The 24176-nt window shown below is 43.8% G+C and overlaps 1 protein-coding gene across 2 annotated transcripts in view; it reads left to right on the top strand.

Annotated features, from left to right (window-relative positions):
* The window catches only part of CYP20A1 (cytochrome P450 family 20 subfamily A member 1), a 160004-nt gene extending 141956 nt beyond the window's left edge, over window positions 1-18048 (top strand). For both annotated transcript variants that reach the window (XM_069226021.1, XM_069226022.1), the window contains exons 12-13: window positions 5330-5419; window positions 17589-18048. In XM_069226021.1, the coding sequence (XP_069082122.1) occupies window positions 5330-5419; window positions 17589-17739 (241 nt within the window). In that variant the 3' untranslated portion in view covers window positions 17740-18048. The remainder of the gene's footprint in view (window positions 1-5329; window positions 5420-17588) is intronic.
* Window positions 18049-24176: the final 6128 nt, after the last annotated feature.

Genomic DNA, 24176 nt, shown 5'->3' with positions numbered 1-24176 from the left:
CACCAGTAAAATCGACGCATCACCAGCTCAATGCAGATTCATCACTGCTGTGCGTCCGGATATTCCACGCATCGTCCTTGGGTGTCAAAATCTGTAACATCACTGCACGGACCAGAGGCTGCTGGTCCAGAAAATCTCTTGCCCGGTAAAGAAAGAATTGACGCGTGGCCCCCCTTGCGAGTAAGGAATCAATGCATCACTTGCTTTTCCGACGCACTCTCACCCGTGCAGCTTTATTTTTGATGCATACCAGGTACTTTGTGCTAAAATAACGCATCCATTCAGTTCTATAGATTAAGACTCATTTTACTTTTAAAATTCATATCTTTGCTTGTGTACATTGGATTTTTGTCTTTTTGGTCTTGTTTGATTTAGATTAATATTGGGTATTTGCCTAGACTGATATGGAGTAATTTTGTGGTGTTTTCGCTGTGTTACTATGGGTGTTGGTACAAATACTTTACACATTGCCTCTGGGATAAGCCTGACTGCTTGTGCCAAGCTATCAAGGGGGTGAGCAGGAGTTATCTGAGCTGTGTATCTCTCTTACTCTGACAAGAGTGAGGGTCCATGCTTGGACAGAGTGCAAACTGACTGTCAACCAGAGACCCCATTTCTAACAATAATCTATTTACATATTGATATATCTCAACATGGATAGTATGGCTATCTTGAGAATAAATATGCATAAAATCCCATTAGACTTTTAAGTATGCCTTAGCTGTTGGTTACTATGTTGCATTTGTGTAGCTTTTAGAAATGTGTTTAGTTATTTTTAAACTTAGAGATTTGATAAAGGCAGCATGATTTGTTTGCATTACTGAAGGAGGAGTCCAATTTATCTTACAGCCAGCATTCAGCTCTTTTACTCTACAATATAATGTAATTCTATTTCAGAGTTTTGACCCTGTAGAAGTGATAACTGAAGAATGGTCTGTTGGGTGTCTGTTTTGTTGAGAGACCTAAGCTGAATGCCAGTGTTATATGGTCCCTACCAAGATAATAGTACTACAAATTAGGATGACAGCACTTCAGAATGTTGGAGACTCTGTCCGTCCACACCATTAGAAACTGCCTGCCCAACACCTGGCGAGCTCACAGTGCTTCACCTTCACCCCTAACCCTGCCCGGGGTGGAAGGTGATTATGGCAACTTAAGCATGACGCTCTGACTCCCCAAGGAAGTCGTGGAAACCGATCTCAACCTTTTGTTGTATTAATCATGCATGACTAGGCAAAACACAAGAGAATTATGAGATAATTTTTCAATACATTTATTGGAACAATCATAATCTTGCATAGACAGAATGAGCTGCAATAATAAGGCAGATGAAACAAAGCAAAGTTACCAGCATTATGAACATGGTAAAGGAGTTCTAGAGATTCTAGACGTTCCTACCTAACCCTTAGACTATACTCAGAGCTAAGCGGGTGTACCTTTCTGCCTGACCCGATCTAAGGGATTAGGCTTAGCAACATACCTGGAAATGGTGTCAGGAGTCAGCCTGTAGTGTGGATGGCAGTCCTCTCAGGAAGCTGGTAGATTAGCGTCAGCAGACCTGCATGTTGAACACAGCATTCATCAAAGGATGGTCGCGGCTGGAATGTCCCTAGTCCCCTTCCGGCTCAGTGCATCTTTTATATAATAAAAGTGACTGTGTTAGAAGCACAGATCTGATGCAGTGCTATGTCTAGATGGCAGAAGCTGTCTCCTGAACGGGCAACACAGGCACTAGGATATTGTGCACTATGTTCCCAGCCTTGAACAGAATGTACTGATTACATGTTGAGGAAAGGCTAACTAAAAAAAGCCACTCGTACAATGTATTCCTACAAACATATCATGCAAGAAAAGTATGTAAAATGTAATTGCTAAAAGTGATGCAGCTAAAATATGTAAAATATTAAGTGTAAAACGAGACTAAAAAAGGGGGAACCAACTCGGGTCCAAGAGGTCCTCACAACAGCAGTTGCCTAGTTTTCTTGGGGTTATACGCATAAGGATACTCTAAATAGATGCCTTCCTGGCATCCCACAATATGCATTGCAATACATTGACCTCATTTTCCATGGAGGAGGTCCTGAGCCACCTTCATCAAGTTCCAGGGATTGTACATTAAATCAAGATTTATCTTCCAGAGCTTGGCTTTAAGCATACATCTGCTAATGTCTAGCCACAATCCTATCTCGACATAGCCTGAGATAGAGATTGGTTCAGAAGGGCGAGTCACATTAACCTAGAACCTATTCCAGGAGCCCAGCAACATTTGACACTGGTACGGGCGTGTTTGACTGTTAGAGCTGTCATTTCTGTATTTGGCCAGAGTATTTCCCTGGAATTTTGGTGGATCCTCCCACAATTGATCCATAGGTGCTGACTTTGGAGTATTATGATATTATTTCAAGATGGATAATATTTTCTGAATACGGCAAACTGAAATTGAAAGGACTGAATAGCCCTGAAGAAGTCCTCTTCTAAAGGACGAAACGCTTTGGCTGTTTGCTTTGCTATGAATATGTGCTGCTCTAAGAAATAAAAAAGAATAAAGAGAAGGTTCTAATGGATCTAAACTAAAGAATTGGACTTTCAGATACAGTTTATTGTGGTGCATCATCATTTGTATTGCAGAATCTAACAAACACCCTGAAATGTCAAAATCTTTCTGACCACTCACTCATCTTAAAGTAAGGAATGTATTTAAAACTCCTCTCGTGGTATTTGACCATCCTCAGACTATATAATGGCCTACATGGCCAAAGAGTAAAAGCACCATTATTGTTAATGCTATAGATTACCTTAATCCTAATACTGTATCACACAATTCACTGATCCAGTAAAGAGCAGCACAGAACCACTGTGCAAGCAAATTTTATTGCGGTATTCGACAACAGCGGATCAGCGAAGTCTAGGGGTCTGGTGAAAGGATTTTAAGACTGTTTGGAGCTACCCACAAACTGGCAAGTATCAGTAATCTATGAACCTCGGACTCTGTGTCCCACAAATTGTATCTTTGACTTGTCTCACAAGTTGTAATCCTGTGGTAAAAAGGAGTACACGCTATCACTAGCCAAGTGTCCAGGACCTGAGCAGGAACTCTTGGGGGCTAGGACTCAATCTCTCAGTTACATCAACAGAATTCAGGGCAAGTGCAGGACAAACTAGTCAGTTGGGTACATTGCAGGTTTCTTTAACTTTTGTGTCCCTAAAGCTTATTAGGAATCAACTCACTGACCCTTGGCACAAGTGGGAGTAAGCTCCTTCTTCACTAGGTCGACAGCAGGAGCAGCCCTTCTCTTTCTGAAGTGCTGTCTTGGTTCAGTAAATGCAGCAGTTGGTGCATCCTTTCTTTCTAGGGTCCACAGGTTTAGTGGGGGCAGTCCTTTGTCTATTCTTTCAGAGTCCAGCAGTATTCTGAGACTGGAAGCCAGGAGTACCCTTGCTATACCAATTTCAAGTTGAGGAGGATTCACTAAACAATGGGGCTACAATTCCCACGGGCCAATCCTTCCCAGTTATATGCCAGCAATCCCACTGTGCCTCTTTCTGTCCACAATCCAAGATGTTGGGAACTTTCCTACCTGGGACAGAGCCATGGGTGCACACCCCTGAGGGGTGTCAGTAGAGTTAGCCATCCCTATGGGAAAATCAGTCCTGCAAGTGGGCTTTCCCCCTCTGGAGGAGATGCCAGCCTGTCTTTCTACATGAAACGTGGGCAAGCTAAGGTGTGACTCACACTTGCCTCTCTGAGGCAGTAGCCCCTTTGAAGTTGGGTCATCTTTGGCCACTGCCTTTGGATCATCCTGGCAGGAGGAGGCCATACCTCTTTTCTCCAGCAGACCCTTTGTTTTCCATTCCTAGGAGCACTTAACACCTCTTAGGCAGGAAGACAGTAGGCTGTCTCGGGTGACAGCGGCTGCAGTTAATCAAAAGCGGCTACTAGACATTTGGGACAAGAGGATGGTTACTTTCTAAAGTCACCTTTGTATGAAAAGCCTTAAGTTAGCACTTAGTGTGTGGGTTAGTGAAGTTACATATTAGACAATGGGTCCACCGGCCTTACTACAGTGAAAACAACACTTTTGATTTTTCAATGTCAGCACTTGTAAAGTATTAAATAAGCATGCCCTTCTTGTTCATATTTAGTGCCCACCCTTGTGGGTTACTCAGCCTTTTCCTAAGGATGACTTACAAATATCAAAAGGGAAGGCTTTGACCTGGAAAAGGGTTTATTTTGCCATATCAGGTGGCAGTTTTAAAGCTGCCCGACTAGGCTGTAGTAGCAGACCTTGGTGACACAATAAGTGCTCCAGTCCACTAGGGACATTTAACTTACGAGCCCTGAGTAGACTTAGTACTGTATACTGTTTCTACATTAAATATGCCAATCAAGGGTTAAACAGTTTCACATACACTTTGAGGGGGTCAAAGCACCTACACTGAGCCTGGTCAGCAGGGCCCAATGCACTCTAGAAAAACAAACCAGCAGCATCAGTCCAAAAATTTGAGGGGAGGATCAGATGAAGAGGCACTTTCTTACACAATCCATTGCCATATGTAACTCCTGCGGACAGCCTAACAGAGGTCCTCAAACCAGTAGGAGTTTGTGAATCCTTTGGCAGGATCTGCGACTCCTAAAGAAAAAAAAATTCAAAAAAAAAAAAAAAAGAAAAGGTAGGGGTTGGCAACTGTGCAAAGGTCACACACAGCGGATGCTGGCCTGCTACAGTGGTTCAGAAAGCTGATGGGTGTAGTGTATGTCCGAAAATCCCCATAATTGATTTGAAACAAAATACAAATTATAAACCTTAGAAATTCACAGCAAAAAAAACAATTATAGTGCAGTTAAGTCTACTATTTAAAACCAAAAGCACCTCTGAAATTTGCAAGTAATGGGTAAGACTGCAGTTCATAACCGCACAACAGCCATGCAAGCCATGACCTACGCCCCAGATGCAATTTGTATGACCTAACAATATTTATATGAATAAATAACAAAAACTGTATCTCACATACCCAAAGAGACAGATATTGGACTAATGTGACAAATTCTGTTCAAAAGTTACTCACAGCAAGTCTGTTGCATCCCTGCTCTCAAACAAGAAGGCAAACCCTAGTCTATTATCTGCTGTGTTTTTCAAAATAAATTAAATGTATTAATTGCTTGATACAGGAATATACACAATAAGAAAAGCTTGAATTTCTCCTTCAATGGTTAGCTCCCTCCTTTTTAAATTAAATTGCTTTTCTTCTTGATTGATGGTTGTGTTAATTTCTCCAGAGTTGCTCCTAAAAGCAATCAATGCTGATGTATTTTTTTGGGTTATTACAGATTTGATCCTGATAGGTTTGACGATGAGTCTGCCCGGAAGAGCCTTTCTCTGCTCGGCTTTGTGGGAAGTCAAGAGTGTCCCGAGTTGAGGTAAGCAGACAGAATGTTATCCAAACCAAGTGGGGCCAGTTTACACAATTTTTCACCATTGACATCTGCAGAAGCTAACTTTCAAAAACCTCATTTACAGTGACGGATCAGTGTAAAAGAAGCCTTTGCCCATCTACCCTGGAGTTGGTTTACTTTTATGTTTGAGGGACAGCTGGTACATAAATGTATATGCAGAGTGTAGATTAAGTCTTGCAGATGATCAGGAGTTTCCGTAATAGAATTTGGAAACGTAATTCTCTCAGGTTGAAAGAGGTCGGTCATATTTGAGTATGAGTCTGTTGGAAAATTTTCTAGAAGAGGAATTGTCTCAGGAATGAGGTCCAGAGTTGTCCTGCCTGAAGTAACTACTTGTGACCACTTTCCTGGTGAGCATGTGAGAGGTCCATGTCTCATGGTTCAGGCTTGAACCAGTAGTAAGTCACTTGTGAGAGGTAAATATGGAAGCTTGAGCTTCAGTGTGATTGATCAGGATACTAATAATTGTCAGTCCCTCAGTAAGCTTCTGACAACTAGCTCATGATTGGCAGCAAGTAGGATGGATGTATGAAAGGTGAAGCTAACTTCTACCTGTTAATTCCTCTAGATAAACCCTGAGACCTTCTGATTACAAATTAACATTCACCCCTGGGCCTTCGGCATGGCTGGTAACTCCAAGCATTTCGATATTGCTTTCTGGCACCCATTAGGCTCTCGGCCTGCCAGGGAAGCTTGGCGGGAAGACACTTTTGGTTTAAATCTTTTCCCAGATGCTATGACAGGCCGGGAAGAGAAAGCACTTTCACTGACTTTTGTAGTGCAGCTTTTGTGTTAGCTCTTAAAGATGTTTAGAACATAAGGAGGTGTTTCTAAGGTAAAGGGGTTCCACCTCCCATTCTCATAAAACAAGTAGCGCTTTGCTCACAAGTTGTATAGTGTTCAGCATGTTTTGCAAGGGCAATAACTCCTATCCCTTTGGTTTCTTCATATTTGTAGTCAGAGGAGAGGGAAACGAACTTGCTGCATTCAGAATTATTCCTGAAGCTTGCAGCCAGTCATGGGGATTTTTTTTCAGCCAACCAATTATTAATCTATTTTAGAACATCTACAAAATGTAGGCTTGAAGGACTTGTTTCTTAGTTTAGAATTTTCCTGATCTTTACAAGTAGTGCACACAACATTTACCAGTAACTCAGACTTGATCTATTAACGGCTAAGCAATGCACAAAAACAGAAAAAGGGACCCAAAAGTATGTCCCTGCCAATGCTTAGACAGTTCTGTACAGCTATTGTTTTTATTTTTGTGGTATTCCTCATGGCACTTTCCGAGGGAAATGGTTCTTAATATATGTTTGCCCCATTTTACCGTACTGCACCCAATTTGGCACAATCCAAGTCTACTGAAATTTGTTTCTAGAAAGTTTGGTGCAGATTTTAAGGGAGGGCAAAGATACAAGGGGGACAAGAAGGGTGTCGGTGGACAAACATCCTAAATTCCGCCTCATGGGGCACACCAATGACTCGACCGGAACTATGTAATCCCTAGATGGACTTTAATGATCCGCACCGGTTGCGATGTCTTGATAGATCAGGTTCAATAATAAATGCTGAAACATTCCTGTAAGAATGACAGACAAAGTGTTACTTTAAAGTTTTATTTAAAGAATTATAAGGCAGTTACATTAAACATGCCATAAGCAAGTTCAGCAGCAAAGCGTATAAATCACTAGTACTGAGTTCTAAGTGAAATCAGGCATAGATTCACCTTCCAAAAGCGGGGGAAAAGGGCCACTGGGGGGTACAGAAATCTACATGCACTTTTATAGGAATTCAGACAAATGCATTCATACATTCTTCTATATGATTCTAAGGGTATGCACCAAAAGGGAATGAGCAAGAAGGAACATTTTACCATAGAATATATTTGAAGAATCTCATGGTAGTAATACATTGGATTTCAGTCATTCTCACAAAGCATTTCAATTAATACTTTGTATAGCCTGGGACAGTCGAAATGTCCTTGGTTAGGTAGAGTGAGAGTCTCTGGGAATGCTTTTTATTAGTGTGAATCTCACAATTCTTTATTTAAAACTTTAAATGACAGCAGTAGTCATCATGTGGTATTTTGTTAAGTCAGTGCAAGATGGAGGACAGTGTAAACACAATCTAAAATATCGTAAGCTCGGCACATTCACGTTTAAAGTGAAAAGAGGGGGGGGGGGGGGGGCTCCCACAATGGCGTTTCCTATCAAACTCACATTTGAGCCATTTTCTACATAAGTGCGCATGCTGCCTCTCTAATATCAGCGTGTGCTTGCGCCCACACACTCAAACTAAATACATACACGCACAAACATACAGCTGTGTGTGATTTTGTTTTTACTTCTACAAACAGAGCTTTTGTAGTCTATAAACTGCGCAATAAATAACTATTTAAACACCGTCCAGAATGCTTGCTACAGGAAGAAAATACTTAATTTAGCACAAGGGATAATTTTCCAGTGGTTGAGATTTAAATTTCACTGCTTGCACCGAAGACCTTTTCAGAAATGGTTGATGATTAAAATGCAGCGTACCATAAATTTTGTCTGCATCACACATGCCTTCAGTAAGTCTTGGTTTCTGGTTGACTAAAACTGAACTCGGAATAGATGTTTAAAAATGCTCTTCTGAAAGAGGGCGCATCCACAAATGAAGGACTCCAGGGTCCCTCCTCAAAGAACTGTGGGCGCGTGGGGGTGGATCCCAGCTGCACTGCTCCAGCTCACGCGAGACTGGGAGGTCCTCACGCTACTTATATATCAACGCGTTCAGGATGTCTCAGAGTATTTCTTCCTTGTACATTCGTGCCGTGGTAACTTAAAATGGTTTATTCCCAGCGCTGTGCTTTTGTCTTGCGACTCCATTTGCAAAAAGGTCACACGTTGTTTATTCACTTAGCAAGCTCAGACGTTTCAAAGCTGTAGTGTTAATGTGGCGGGAGTGGCATGCAACCTTAGTGCTCTGAGAATAAAAGGTGGGAATAAACATGTGCTTTCTTACTATGGGTAGGATTTATACAGAGTTAACCTGTAGGAGGCTGGCCTGGCTTGTAGTGGGTACCAAGGGGGTACTTACACTCTGTACCAGGACCAGTTATCCCTTATTATTGTAGAATAGGTGTTTCTAGCAGCTTAGGCTCATAGAAGAGGTAGTTTAGCAGAGCAGCTTAGGCTGAACTAGGAGACGTGTAAAGCTCCTACTATACTACTGGTGTCATATGCACAATATCATAAGAAAACACAATACACAGATATACTAAAAATAAAGGTACTTTATTTTTATGACAATATGCCAAAAGTATCTCAGTGAGTACCCTCAGTATGAGGATAGCAAATATACACAAGATATATGTACACAATACCAAAAATATGCAGTAATAGCAATAAAAAGCAATGCAAGCAATGTACAGTCACAAAAGATTGCAATGAGAGCACATAGGTATAGGGGCAACACAAACCATATACTCTAGAAGTGGAATGCGAACCACGAATGGACCCCAAACCTATGTGAGCTTGTAGAGGGTCGCTGGGACTGTAAGAAAACAGTGAGGGTTAGAAAAATAGCCCACCCCAAGACCCTGAAAAGTGGGTGCAAAGTGCACCTAAGTTCCCCAGAGAGCACAGAAGTCGTGATAGGGGAATTCTGCAAGGAAGCCCAACACCAGCAATGCAACAACGATGGATTTCCAGACGAGAGTACCTGTGGAACAAGGGGACCAAGTCCAAGAGTCACTCAAGTCGTGAGTGGGCAGATGCCCAAGAAATGCCAGCTGAGGGTGCAAAGAAGCTGCCACCGGATGGTAGAAGCTGTGGATTCTGCAAGAAAGAAGAGGACTAGGAACTTCCCCTTTGGAGGATGGATGTCCCACGTCGTGAAGAAGCTTGCAGAGGTGTTTCCGTGCAGAAAGACCGCAAACAAGCCTTGCTAGCTGCAAGGGTCGCGGTTAGGGTTTTTGGATGCTGCTGTGGCCCAGGAGGGACCAGGATGTCGCCAATTGCGTGAGGAGACAGAGGGGGCGCCCAGCAAGACAAGGAGCCCACTCAGAAGCAAGCAGCACTCGCAGAAGTGCCGGAACAGGCACTACGAAGAAGAGTGAACCGGAGCTCACCCGAAGTCACAAAAGAAGGTCCCACGACGCCGGAGGACAACTCAGGAGGTCGTGCACTGCAGGTTAGAGTGTCGGGGACCCAGGCTTGGCTGTGCACAAAGGAAATCCTGGAAGAGTGCACAGGAGCCGGAGCAGCTGCAAATCACACGGTACCCAGCAATGCAGTCTAGCGTGGGGAGGTAAGGACTTACCTCCACCAAACTTGGACTGAAGAGTCACTGGACTGTGGGAGTCACTTGGACAGAGTTGCTGAGTTCCAGGGACCACGCTCGTCGTGCTGAGAGGGGACCCAGAGGATCGGTGATGCAGTCTTTTGGTGCCTGCGGTTGCAGGGGGAAGATTCCGTCGACCCACAGGAGATTTCTTCAGAGCTTCTAGTGCAGAGAGGAGGCAGGCTACCCCCACAGCATGCACCACCATGAAAGCAGACGAGAAGGCGGCTGGATCAGCGATACAAGGTTGCAGTAGTCGTCTTTGCTACTTTGTTGCGGTTTTGTAGGCGTCCAGAGCAGTCAGCGGTCGATTCCTTGGCAGAAGGTAAAGAGAGAGATGCAGAGGAACTCTGATGAGCTCTTGCATTCGTTATCTAAAGAATTCCCCAAAGCAGAGACCCTAAATAGCCAGAAAAGGAGGTTTGGCTACTTAGGAAGGAGGATAGGCTAGCAACACAGGTAAGAGCCTTTCAGAAGGAGTCTCTGACGTCACCTGCTGGCACTGGCCACTCAGAGCAGTCCAGTGTGCCACCAGCACCTCTGTTTCCAAGATGGCAGAGGTCTGGAGCACACTGGAGGGGTCTGGGCACCTCCCAGGGGAGGTGCAGGTCAGGGGAGTGGTCACTCCCCTTTCCTTTCTCCAGTTTCACACCAGAGCAGGGCTGGGGGAATCCCTGAACCGGTGTAGACTGGCTTATGCAGAGATGGGCACCATCTGTGCCCATCAAAGCATTTCCAGAGGCTGGGGGAGGCTACTCCTCCCCAGCCCTGACACCTTTTTCCAAAGGGAGAGGGTGTAACACCCTCTTTCTGAGGAAGTCCTTTGTTCTGCCTTCCTGGGCCAAGCCTAGCTGGACCCCAGGAGGGCAGTAACCTGTCTGAGGGGTTGGCAGCAGCAGCAGCTGCAGTGAAACCCCGGGAAAGGTAGTTTGGCAGTACCCGGGTCTGTGCTAGAGACTCAGGGGATCATGGAATTGTCTCCCCAATGTCAGAATGCCATTGGGGTGACAATTCCATGATCTTAGACATGTTACATGGCCATGTTCGGAGTTACCATTGTGACGCTATACATATGTAGTGACATATGTATAGTGCACGCGTGTAATGGTGTCCCCGCACTCACAAAGTCCGGGGAATTTGCCCTGAACAATGTGGGGGCACCTTGGCTAGTGCCAGGGTGCCCATACACTAAGTAACTTGGCACCCAACCTTTACCAGGTAAAGGTTAGACATATAGGTGACTTATAAGTTACTTAAGTGCAGTGGTAAATGGCTGTGAAATAACGTGGACGTTATTTCACTCAGGCTGCAGTGGCAGGCCTGTGTAAGAATTGTCAGAGCTCCCTATGGGTGGCAAAAGAAATGCTGCAGCCCATAGGGATCTCCTGGAACCCCAATACCCTGGGTACCTCAGTACCATATACTAGGGAATTATATGGGTGTTCCAGTATGCCAATGTAAATTGGTGAAATTGGTCACTAGCCTGTTAGTGACAATTTGGAAAGAAATGAGAGAGCATAACCACTGAGGTTCTGGTTAGCAGAGCCTCAGTGAGACAGTTAGTCATCACACAGGGAACACATACAGGGCACACTTATGAGCACTGGGGCCCTGGCTGGCAGGGTCCCAGTGACACATACAACTAAAACAACATTTATACAGTGAAATATGGGGGTAACATGCCAGGCAAGATGGTACTTTCCTACACAACCACCCCCCACCGCCCCCCCCCCAAACGAAGGACAATAAGACTAGCCATGACCTAATGAGTCTTCATTGTCTAAGTGGAAATATCTGGAGAGTCCATCTGCATTGGAGTGGGTACCCCCAGGTCTATGTTCCACTGTATAGTCCATTCCCTGTAGAGATATGGACCACCTCAACAATTTAGGGTTTTCACCTTTCATTTGTTTTAGCCAAAGTAGAGGTTTGTGGTCTGTCTGAACAATGAAGTGAGTGCCAAACAGGTATGGCCTCAACTTCTTCAGTGCCCAGACCACAGCAAAGGCCTCCCTCTCAATGGCAGACCAACGCTTTTCTCTAGGGGTCAACCTCCTGCTGATAAAAGCAACAGGTTGATCCTGGCCCTCAGAATTAAGTTGTGATAAGACTGCCCCTACCCCTAATTCAGATGCATCAGTTTGGACAATGAATTTTTTGGAGTAACAGGGGCTTTTTAGGACAGGTGCAGAGCACATGGCCTGTTTCAGCTCCTCAAAAGCTTTCTGACAGCTAGCTGTCCACAATACCTTTTTAGGCATTTTCTTTGAAGTGAGGTCATTAAGAGGGGCTGCAATGGAGCCATAGTTCTTTATGAACCTCCTGTAGTACCCAGTGAGGCCTAAGAAGGCTCTCACCTGGGTCTGAGTTGTAGGGGGAACCCAATCTATGATAGTTTGGATTTTCCCCTGAAGTGGTGCAATCTGTTCTCCACCTACAAGGTGTCCCAGATAAACCACTTTCCCCTGCCCTATCTGGCACTTTGAAGCCTTGATAGTGAGGCCTGCCTTTTGCAGGGCCTCCAAAACTTTCCACAGGTGGACCAGGTGATCATCCCAGGTGGAGCTAAATACAGCTATATCGTCCAGATATGCTGCACTAAAAGCTTCCAACCCTTCAGGACTGTATTCACCAACCTCTGAAAAGTGGCAGGTGCATTTTTCAAACCAAAGGGCATTACTGTGAATTGGTAGTGTCGTCCAATGGTGGAAAATGCAGTTTTTGCTTTAGCATCCTCTGATAACTTGATCTGCCAATACCCTGCAGTCAAATCAAAGGTGCTTAGATACTTGGCAGATGCCAGTGTATCTATTAGCTCATCTGCCCTGGGTATTGGGTGAGCATCAGTTTTAGTTACCTGGTTGAGACCTCTGTAATCTACACAAAATCTAATTTCTTTCTTTCCATCTTTGGAATGAGGTTTTGGTACAAGTACCGCAGGAGAGGCCCATGGACTTTCAGAGTGCTCAACCACTCCCAGTTCAAGCATTTTCTGAACCTCTTGTTTTATGCAGTCCCTGACATGGTCAGGCTGCCTATAGATCTTACTTTTGACAGGCAAGCTGTCTCCAGTATCTACAGTGTGCTCACACCAAGAAGTGGTGCCTGGCACAGTAGAAAAGAGTTCAGAAAAGTGACCCAGGAGATTTATGCAGTGGTCTTTCTGCTCAGCAGTAAGACAATCTGCTAAAACTACACCTTCCACTAGAGCATCTTGTTCTGTGGAAGAGAAGAGATCAGGGAGAGGGTCACTCTCTTCTTCCTGTCCTTCATCTGTTGCCATGAGCAGGGTGAGATCATCCCTGTCATAGTAGGGTTTTAGGCGATTGACATGGAGCACCCTAAGGGGGACTCCTGGCAGTGCCCAAGTCAACCAAGTAGGTGACTTCTCCCTTTTTCTCAACAATAATGTGGGGACCACTCCATTTGTCTTGGAGTGCTCTTGGGGCCACAGGCTCCAAGACCCGCACTTTTTGCCCTGGTTGGTACTGAATCAGAACAGCCTTCTGGTCATGCCATTGCTTTTGGAGCTCTTGGCTGGCCTGAAGGTTTTTACTGGCCTTTTTCATCTACTCAGCCATTCTGGATCTTAGGCCAAGTACATAGTCCACTATGTCTTGCTTTGGAGCTTTTAAAGGTTGTTCCCAACCCTCCTTCACAAGTGTTAGGGGACCTCTTACAGGGTGCCCAAAGAGGAGTTCAAAGGGGCTGAAGCCCACTCCTTTTTGGGGTACCTCCCTGTAAGCAAAAAGGAGGCAAGGTAACAGGACATCCCATCTCCTCCGGAGTTTTTCAGGGAGTCCCATTATCATTACTTTGAGAGTTTTATTAAACCTCTCAACCAGTCCATTTTTTTGTGGATGATAGGGTGTGGTGAATTTGTATGTTACACCACATTCCTTCCACATTGCCTTTAAGTAAGCAGACATAAAGTTGCTACCCCTGTCTGATACCACCTCTTTTGGGAAGCCCACCCTGGAAAAGATTCCCAGGAGGGCCTTTGCCACTGCAGGAGCTGTAGTGGTCCTTAGAGGAATTGCTTCAGGATATCTGGTGGCATGGTCCACTACCACCAAAATAAACCTATTGCCTGAAGCAGTAGGAGGGTCAAGGGGGCCAACTATGTCAACCCCTACCCTTTCAAAGGGAACCCCAACCACAGGTAGTGGAATAAGGGGAGCCCTTGGGGTGCCACCTGTCTTGCCACTGGCTTGACAGGTTTCACAGGACTTACAAAATTCCTTTGTGTCTTCTGACATTCTAGGCCAATGAAACAAGGGAACAAGCCTGTCCCATGTTTTCATTTGCCCCAAATGTCCAGCCAAGGGAATGTCGTGGGCTAGAGTTAGGAGGAACTCTCTGTATTGCAGGGGAATCACCAATCTCCTGGCTGCTCCAGGTTTTGGATCCCTTGCTTCAGTATACAAGAGGTTGTCCTCCCAGTAAACTCTGTGAGAGTCACTGACATCCCCATTTTGCTGTTTGACAGCTTGCTGTCTTAGACCCTCTAGGGACAGGTCTGCTGTGCCACACTCAGCTCCTCCCTGGCAGGCCCCCCTCCACCCAAAAGCTCAGCAGTGTCTGCTTCCAGCTCCTCTGGTGTAGGTTCTGCACAGGGTGGAAATTCTTCTTCCTCAGAAGTAGAATCCACTGTAGAGGGAGGGATAGTAGGTAGTGTTTTACCTTTACTAACCCTAGCTTTAGGGAGCACTTGGTCCATTGTTCCAGGATCCAAGTCACCCTGTCCTTTTTGCTTTTTGGCCTGAGCCCTTGTCAAAGCAAAAATATGCCCAGGAATGCCCAGCATTGCTGCATGAGCCTCCAACTCCACTTCTGCCCAATCTGATGTCTCTAAATCGTTCCCTAGTAGACAGTCTACAGGTAAATCTGAGGCAACCACAACTTTCTTTGGACCAGTAATCCCCCCACCCCCTGCCCAGTTGAAATCCACAACAGCCATGGGGTGGCTAAGAGTGTTGTTATGAGCATCAGTCACTTGGTACTGGTGACCAAGTAGGTGTTGTTCAGGGTGGACCAGTTTCTCTATTACCATGGTAACACTGGCACCTGTGACCCTGTAGGCCTGAACCTCAACACCATTTATTAGGGGAAGTTGCTTGTACTTATCCATATTAAGGGGACAAGCAACCAAGGTGGCCAAATCAATGGCACCTTCAGAGACTAACACAGCCTCTGTGGTCTCCCTAACAAGACCAACCCCAACTAAATTACCAAAAGTGAGCCCAGCTACTCCCTTGGTTTGGCTATTAGTAGGTTTGCTCCCACCACCACTGCTATTACTAGGGGCACTAGGTGTAGCAGTAGGGGTTGTGGTAGTGGGAGGCTCGGTGCTTTTCTTTGGACAACTGGGATCAGTTGTCCAATTGCCTTTTACTTTACATAAATAGCACCATGGTTTCTTTACTTGATTAGAAGAGGATTTGGGCCCACCACCCCCACCAGAGTGTTTTTGTGGGCCTGATGAAGACTCATTTTTAGATTTGTCCCCACCCTTATCTGAAGACTTACCATCCTTCTTCTTGCCATCCTTGTCACCCCCTGTATGAACTTTTCTGTTCACTCTTGTTCTGACCCATTGTCTGCCTTCTTTCCCAATTCTTGGGGAGAGGTCAGATCTGAGTCCACTAGATACTGGTGCAACAAATCAGACACACAATTATTAAGAATATGCTCTCTCAGGATTAAGTTATACAGGCTTTCATAGTCAGAAACTTTACTGCCATGTAACCACCCCTCCAAGGCCTTCACTGAATGGTCAACAAAGTCTACCCAGTCTTGTGAAGACTCCTTTTTGGTTTCTCTGAACTTGATCCTGTACTGTTCAGTGGTTAAGCCATAACCATCTAGGAGTTCTTAAGAACTGTAAAATTATTGGCATCACTTTCCTTCACAGTAAGGAGCCTATCCCTGCCCTTTCCACTAAAAGATAGCCATAGGATAGCAGCCCACTGCCTTTGAGGGACCCCCTGTACAACACAGGCCCTCTCAAGTGCAGCAAACCACTTGTTAATGTCATCCCCCTCCTTGTAAGGGGGAACTATCTTGTGCAGATTCCTAGAATCATGCTCTTTTACAGGATTACTATCTGTAATACTGCTGCTGCCACCATGGGGTCCAAACCCCAAACTCTGCCTTTCTTTTTCTAAGTCAAATGCTTCCCTGTGTAGATCCAGCTGTTGCTTTTTAAGCTTCAGCCTGGACTCTTCCACTCTCAATCTATTGAGTTCCCTTTCTAACACTCTGTCATCAGGGTTGGTGGGTTGGGCATGCTTAGACACAGAAGAATGGTGTGAATGGACAGAGGGAGACCTGTCCCTAACAGATGGCACTCTAACAACCTGGCCTAAAGGAGTAATCTCCCTACTATGATGAGAACTCACATAAGTACCAGCCCTGCTAGGTGGCCTGCTAAGGGGCAGGTTGGGAAGGTTCCCATCTAACACTTTTGCTGGGGCTACCCCAGAGTCAGAGTGTGAACCATCAGCTAATCTGTCACCTGATGTGCCAGCTATGGCCTTATCATGTTCAATGAGCATATTAACCAGCAATTCTCTAGAGGGATTCTTCCCTACCCCTAAACCTCTATCAATGCAGAGACTCCTTCCACCTTTCCAGCTAAGGTGGTCATAAGCATTGCTGGTCAGATCCAGAGTTTGACCTGTACCAGACATGATAGAAAAAGGTTTAAGGGACAGAAAAAGAAAGAAAAAGTTTCAGAACTTTTTAAGTAACAGAAAAAAAACTTTTTCAACTTTTAAGAAACTTTTTGAAAGTTTAGAGGTACTTTTCAGCACTTAGCAATAGAGTAAGAGAAGAAAAGCAAAACTTTTTGGTTAGGTGTACATACACTGAACTTGTTTTGCATATTTTTCTCTTATGAAAAGTACAAAATGACAAAGTGGTAATTAGTTGCAAGTACTTATCCCACCGCTGCACAACCAATGTAGGAGGCTAGCCTGGCTTGTAGTGGGTACCAAGGGGTACTTACACTCTGTACCAGAACCAGTTATCCCTTATTAGTGTAGAAGAGGTGTTTCTAGCAGCTTAGGCTGATAAAAGAGGTAGCTTAGCAGAGCAGCTTAGGCTGAACTAGGAGACATGTAAAGCTCCTACTATACCACTGGTGTCATATGCACAATATCATAAGAAAACACAATACACAGATATACTAAAAATAAAGGTACTTTATTTTTATGACAATATGCCAAAAGTATCTCAGTGAGTACCCTCAGTATGAGGATAGCAAATATACACAAGATATATGTACACAATACCAAAAATATGCAGTAATAGCAATAAAAAGCAATGTACAGTCACAATAGATTGCAAGGAGAGCACATAGGTATAGGGGCAACACAAACGATATACTCTAGAAGTGGAATGTGATTCCAAGCAGACTCTCCCAGTATTGGCAGGAGTTCAAGGAAATGTCATCTGAACAGGGGTGTCTTCAACAAGATATGTCTGTAGCAGCCACATGCGTGTTCCTATGCGACAACCTGCTGTTGCATTCCATATTCGCCCAGCGTATCAATTCAGGGGTGAAACCCCACAGAAAAAGAGATCTGACCGGAGTTGTGATCTATTTGGACTTTCTTGTGCAGTATTTTTCCATGCGAGAGCTAAAGTCAAAGTGTTTGTGGAGAAAAATTGGATCTGTTGTATCTGACGAAGTTGAGTAATTAATGCAGTTCATATTTAATTACTTGAAAATTACAAGCTCTCTCCCCGCCCCCAAAAGCAAACAGCTCATTTGTACTTCTCTGTTTTTCCTCCATTCACCTCCTAGGTTTGCCTATGTTGTGGCGACAGTGCTGTTGAGCGTGCTGGTGAGAAAACTGCGCTTGCACCCAGTGCCAGGGCAGGTCATCGAGACGCGGTATGAGCTGGTGACATCGCCGAAGGAGGAGGCCTGGATCACTGTGTCCAAAAGAAGCTAAGAACGAGCAGCTCCATCCAGCAAGTGCCTACAGTTTGAGAAGTCCTCTTCATACCAAGTGGGGTGCTGAAGCTCTCAGGGCTTTTCTTTCAGAAGTCAATGGGGAGCAAGGTGGTGGCCAGCAGGTTCGCAATGGACTTTGCCACCTGTAATCACTTCCTCCTAGGCCAAAAGTAGACAAAAGACAAACGAAATTGACAGAGTACAACTCGGACCCCAATAAATGTCAAACTTGAATCTCCTTTTACACTATAATGTTCACTTTCATAGAAAATGATTTTTGTCACATTAAAGTGGATAAGATCATGAAGAGTGTCCAGTTCGTTATTCAGTGACGTTAAGATTAATGTTTTTATGTATGGCTGTATTGTCATCTTTTAAAACTGAGCAGGACTCTCTTACTTGCGCACTCTTGCCCTCTGCCTGGGAATGACAGTCGCTTTATTCACTGCTTAAGGTATTGGCTATAATGAAAAGGCTCTCTTAAATTCTTGCTTCGTGGTCCAAGAAGGGATTTGCAGCATTGCCATCTGTCCAGAAACAGTGAAGCACTTGTTAAAGAAGCAACAGCTGCTTGGCCCACAGAGGGGTAAGCTTTGTGTCAATAAGAATTATATTCTTGTTTATATTGTCGAATGGTTTACGCAGTGCTTGGGTTCTTTTTAATGGGGTAATGGAAAAACGTTATTACAAGCTTGAATGACATTTTAAAAATGTACCTTCTCTCTTCGTGTGTTCCTGCAGTGCAGGGAAACGGATTATCTTTTCCCCAAAAGGGCCAACGAACATATTGGGATATTTTTGTGAAAACATTAGTTCTCGCTTAGAAATGCAATTCTACCTCCGGCCTTTATTTGTGAGCATTGCAACTTCAGTGAGCAATTGCCTGTAACCCAGTTTTATAAAGGACTGTCAAAGTTCTTTGGTCTGATCTGCACGCTCCTCGTTCTTTCTTCTGTGACACACTGATCTTGATGGTCACGTGACAGAGTGTTGCAGAAATAGTAAGGCCAAAGTAGTTCAATACACCTTATCAATATATCTCAAAAATTCAGGAATTCTTGTTTTTTTAATATATCTTGTGTTGGCCCAGACATTTTGATGTTACTAAAATTATACGTGCAATAAACTTAATTCATAGGGCATTGCCGGTAACCCTCATCATCCATTACTCTGTTGTCATCACAGTTTTCTTCTGTCCACTACTGCACACTGGATGGTGTAATGTGTCAGCCACTGGCTAACTTTACTGGGAACTACAGCATTCTGCCCTTTCACAAGGAGCACATCCATGACAAAACAAGATTTGACAAAGCCAAAAGGCTGTTGGTGAACCCCAAACCTGTTAGCTTTGGCAGTGTTTTTTTTTTTTTAAATGAAGTTGAAATTCGCCTCTAACAGCGCGCTTTGCTCAATTGGACAGCTACACTGGCATGAGAATGGATTGGCTTGTAAACTGGTATCGATTTAAAATGTTTTCCATCACACTTGCAATTGAGCTTTCTTGCATGCAAAGAGCAAAATGGCTTTTATGTCACACACACCATGAGCTAAATCGCTGATAGCCACATTTGAAATCTAACCGCTTTGAACGATAATTGAGTGGGTTCAAACCTACTCACTACGAGCTTCCGTGCAGTACTCACTGGTGTTCATCACATTTAGTGTTTAGCTCAATGGTTACTACTCTACAAGATTCAAGCAAATAACTAGGGTGCTTCAAAAGGACAGTCCAACAGATGAAAACATGGAGATGAATTTAGGTCACTGCTAGACTGGCTGATGTCGAAAGCAGTGCTGTGGATGCTAAAGTCTCTGTAACCCAACACCATGTATTGAACTGCCCATGATACCAAAATTAACTAAATCGTGTAATGTCTCCTCATTTTTCTTACCAAGTGCTGCTTCATGGGGATTTACTTTTTCACATGTGTATAGCTTGGGGTCAAATGTGAACTGAATGTGTTGGAAATCGGGAGAATATTCCCCAGTCCCTTATCCTGAAAGTCTGATGTGACTGCAGCAGAATGTCACGCCCCAGAATGAATCAGCATTTATCATTGTGACTGTTTAACACAAGAGATTTCCCGGGTTGTGTTAATTTGAGTGTACATAATCTCATTCCTTTTTAATCTGATGTTTTGTAACTTGAATTTTTCCCACACGGCCAGTGTTCTCTAAATTCCACAATATGGAAATTGAGATTTATCCATAAGTCACTTGTGTGCTCTCCCTCTGATCTTAGCCTCGAAACCTGTTGACATTTGCTAAAATGGCTGCCTTGCCATCGTCCACACTAACCACATTGGGCATTGCGTTTCAACTTTGCTTTCTCAACCTGGCGTGGTACATTTTCTTAAGAGCTATAGTGCGCTGTTAGGAAGCTGAGCTAAAGCATGTAGTTATCCTGGGGGCCAAGAAAGTCGGTATTTTTGGATTGACTCTCATTCAAAGATTTCCATAAACGTCCACTTTTAGTACACCATCTCTCCTGCAAGCACCCCTGCAGGAAACATCTGAGTTGATGGTTGATGATAAGTGTCAAGTGACAGGAACTTTGCAGTTGTTCTCTACATTAAGCCAACAGTTGGACTCTCCTGGGTCAAGAGAACGGGCTTGACTGGGGCAAACCCTGTATGTAATGCATGTGCATTTGCAACTCTTACCATCTATAAAACTTTTGTTGCAGATAGTAACGTGCTTTCCTAGCGCACTGAGCAGGTCCTATCCTAAGCTGTTGATTAAACGGGGTGTAAGTTGGTACGTCTGTTGAGCTAGTATGCGTTTTTATGCACACTGACAGGAGTTAGGCTGTTATCTTCTGCAGATTCAACATGTCTTAACACTAAAATCAAGGCATGGACAGGAGCCTCTTGCTGACTCTTCAGAAAACAAAAAGGTGGAGCCTGGAATACTTGAATTAATCTGAGCCCCTAGTAATTCCTCAGGCTTTGTTCCAGTCTGTCATTTTATATCTACTTTGCTAATGTAGTTTCTCTATCTTCCTCTCACGCACCATTCAACCGGTAGGTCAGTGCTTCCTGCTAACCATGCACGGATATGCATGGGCACTAACCAGGGAGTGTGTGATGCCCCATTCTCGTACATGCATTAAGGTGCAAACTGTTTCAATGGTCATACAGGTTCAGTGTACATCAACCAAATTAGTTAGATCTTAAGTAGGGCTTTGCATCATTTTGATCCCTGGCACATTTTTGGGATGTCCCCACTAAATCCTAAAGACTCATATTTTACCGAGCCGCTTGGTCCAAAGGAGACTCCCAAAATCTGATTTTCTTGGCCTGACGCCATTCAATCAAGTGGGTCCTGAGTTGCAGCAAGAGGTTATTATGACATTGTGAGTTTTGCAATATTTACTTGTCTACTGTTTTTGTTCTGCTTTTTAATTTCAATGTGTGGTGTTAAGTACTTTTGAATCCACAATCTTTAGCATAGTCTAAAGCTGTGTCACACGTTTGTGGGATCACTAACACTAAATACACTCTGTAAGAAATTAGATTATTATTTGTGGTGGGTGACTGCCCACCTAAAGGAATAATAACAACCCTTGACAGGATGAACCCTTAACATCACAAAATTAACCTTACCCAATCCCCAGTTAAGCAGGCAGGTGTAATTTATGACAATATGAAAACTATTTATATGGTAGCAAAACAGTAACAAAGTCAAATGCAAAGCAATAAAAATCCTACCGGAATTATAACAACAGAGTAAAGTGTAATAAACAAAAATACAATAGAATTATAAAAGTCCAATAAGGGTAACCAGTGATACATTTTTAAAGTTTGAAGTAGAAAAGGTACCAAAAGCACAAAGCGCCTGTAATAGTCAATGGTCTCGGGCGACCAGGACCTAGACGCAATTTGATGCTGACCATCATGGAATGTGGTTCGTATACACATACAGATTTGTCCTAGTCAAAGATTTTACCTTCCAACTTAGGACCTGATTTAGATGTCAGCAGAGGGTATACACCGTCACAAAGGTGAAGGCGATCCTCATAGGATAGAATGGGATCGTAATATGGCGAGTGGGTTATCCATCACATTTACAATAGATTATTCCCCTCTGCTGACTTCTAAATCAGGCCCTTAGTCCTTTAAGTCCCAACCCGCCACAGGAGCATACTTGTAAAGCGCCCCATGACCTCGGGAGAAGCACTTGGAGACTTGCAAAGTCTCAGGCACATGCCCGCAGCAGGGTCCTGCCCAGCCCCAGTTGTCACTGGTAACCTGGGTACTTTCAGGAAAAGACCTCTTTCAGATTGTATACCTGTAGCTGGAACTGGAGGTAAACCGTATGACTCTTGGAGTCCACTTCTTTGCTGGTCCAGTCTTTTTGTGTACTTCCTCAGGTCCAGAAGGTCCTGCAGGTGCCACATCTATGCCTTGCACTAACTAGTGGGTGGGAATGACTCCTGGGCACACCCTAACCAATAAAGTAAAAGTTTCTAGGGTCAACCCTACCCGCTTTGGGCATTTTCAAGATGGTGAAAGTTTTAATCCTAGTGTCAACACTAAACGCAGGGTACTTCAGCAACCAGACAGTGGATACACAAGAATTGTTTTGGCATCCTGTATCACTTGTGGATCAGCAGACCTCTCAAGCAGGATCTGCCACTATGCTGTCAAAAGGCAGCCCACAGCCTCACCCTGCATATTCTGCCTGTTTCAGAGGAATCATCTCAGCCCATTCAGGTCAGCATATTGCGTGCTTCAGGGAGGAATTTCACTGGGACCTGGATGAGGACTATACTGATTAGTCTTCTGACACTTCCAACAATGAAAGAGTAACTTGCTAAAAGTTAATTTCCCTTAATATTGTTATAAATCTGACTTCATGATTGAATTGGCTTTTCAGTATCTCCTAAAAATCATTGTTTCATTATTTTTATAGCTAGTCCTTTTCCCAACTTTAGTATTTAGCATTGCTTTCCAGTGTTTCTCTGTTGGCCTTTCAGCTTTCCCACAGTGAAAATAGGGTTTGGGTGGTAGACATTGTAAAGACGATAACACTAAATTTTTATGAGCCCTACTTTTAAATACCATGCACCTTGCCTTGTGGGCTACAAGGTCTACTGAGAGGTGTCTTATTATTATTTCAGCAGGAGGTTTTTACCTGTCAAAAGGGTTTATTTTGATAGGTTGAATTGCAGGTTTTACACCGCTAGATTCAGGCTACAATAATAGGCCTAAAGTAATTCTGGCACCCACTGTAGTGAGTGGCACAATAGGTGTTGCAGTCCACTAGTGGCATTTACCTTCCAGCCCCTGGGTGCCCTTTGTACTATATACTAGGGACTTACAGGCAAGTTAAATATGCCTATTAAGAGTATGCTCGTTTGACAATGTCAAGAGAGGGGTGGGGGCATAGGCACTTTACTACTGGTTAGCAGGGGTAAAATGACTGAGTTTGAAAGGAAACAAAAATATAGGGAACAATAAAAGGTGAAGAAATGGTACCACCACACATAAAAGGCCAATTTCCTACACATTCCATCCCTCATGCCTTAATATAATCTGCTCCTGTCTATTAAGCCTGATGAGCTTTGCATACTGCTTTTTAAAGAATGATGTGAAATGCACATTTGATGATTTTATATACAGAGAGATACTCCATCGGTACAAAGTGGGTGTATTGGATCCCAACCACAATAGATATCACAGCTTAAGTTTATTATGGATGGACATTCATTTACTTCCTTCTGCCACAGTTGAATCCACCTTGATTGATCACTTTCATTTGGAACATAGATTAGTCCTGATTGCGCATCTGTTCTCCTCCAGTAACAAGTGCTGCCAGCCCTAAATCCTTCCTCCGTGTCTTCTAGGCCTGGATATGATCAGGTGGCAATTCTAAACAAGCACTACAGTTCCTCAAAAATGTAGGCCCAATATATGTGGCCTGAAGCCTTGGTAGAGAATCTCTCTCTTAATATATCGGCGACACTGGATAAGTGTCAGAATCAGGAAACTGTGTTCAGCAAAGCTGGAAAATACTTTTATTGTCTTACTGTACAGTACCTGCAGCTGTATCTTCCCTCTCTATGAAGTGGCCTCCTCTAAATGATTAATGACTCCCTTTTGGACTGTATTGTTCCTAAATCCCTGACTCCACTCTCGTTAAATCAACAGCTGTATTTGAAGATTTGGTACCCATTGAGCAATCTCATAGGAATTGAATACCAAGATCCTGGAGAATCCGGTGGTGAGACAACTCCCAAAAAATGTTGAACAAAACCATGTCCTTCATGATCATTAATTTGGTTTAAGGAGTATAAGGGATAGTGAATTAGCCCTAGGGTTCATCAATGTATTACTCCGCTCTCTGGATGAAATCAGAAACTCCCCTCAGAGTAATGGGGCGAGTCCAAGGCTCTCAACGAGGTAGTCTGTTACAAAACACCGTGCAATAACA

This window comes from Pleurodeles waltl, chromosome 3_1 (assembly GCF_031143425.1).
Source record: "Pleurodeles waltl isolate 20211129_DDA chromosome 3_1, aPleWal1.hap1.20221129, whole genome shotgun sequence".
NCBI lineage: Eukaryota > Metazoa > Chordata > Amphibia > Caudata > Salamandridae > Pleurodeles > Pleurodeles waltl.
This window is presented reverse-complemented; position numbering and strand designations above follow the sequence as displayed.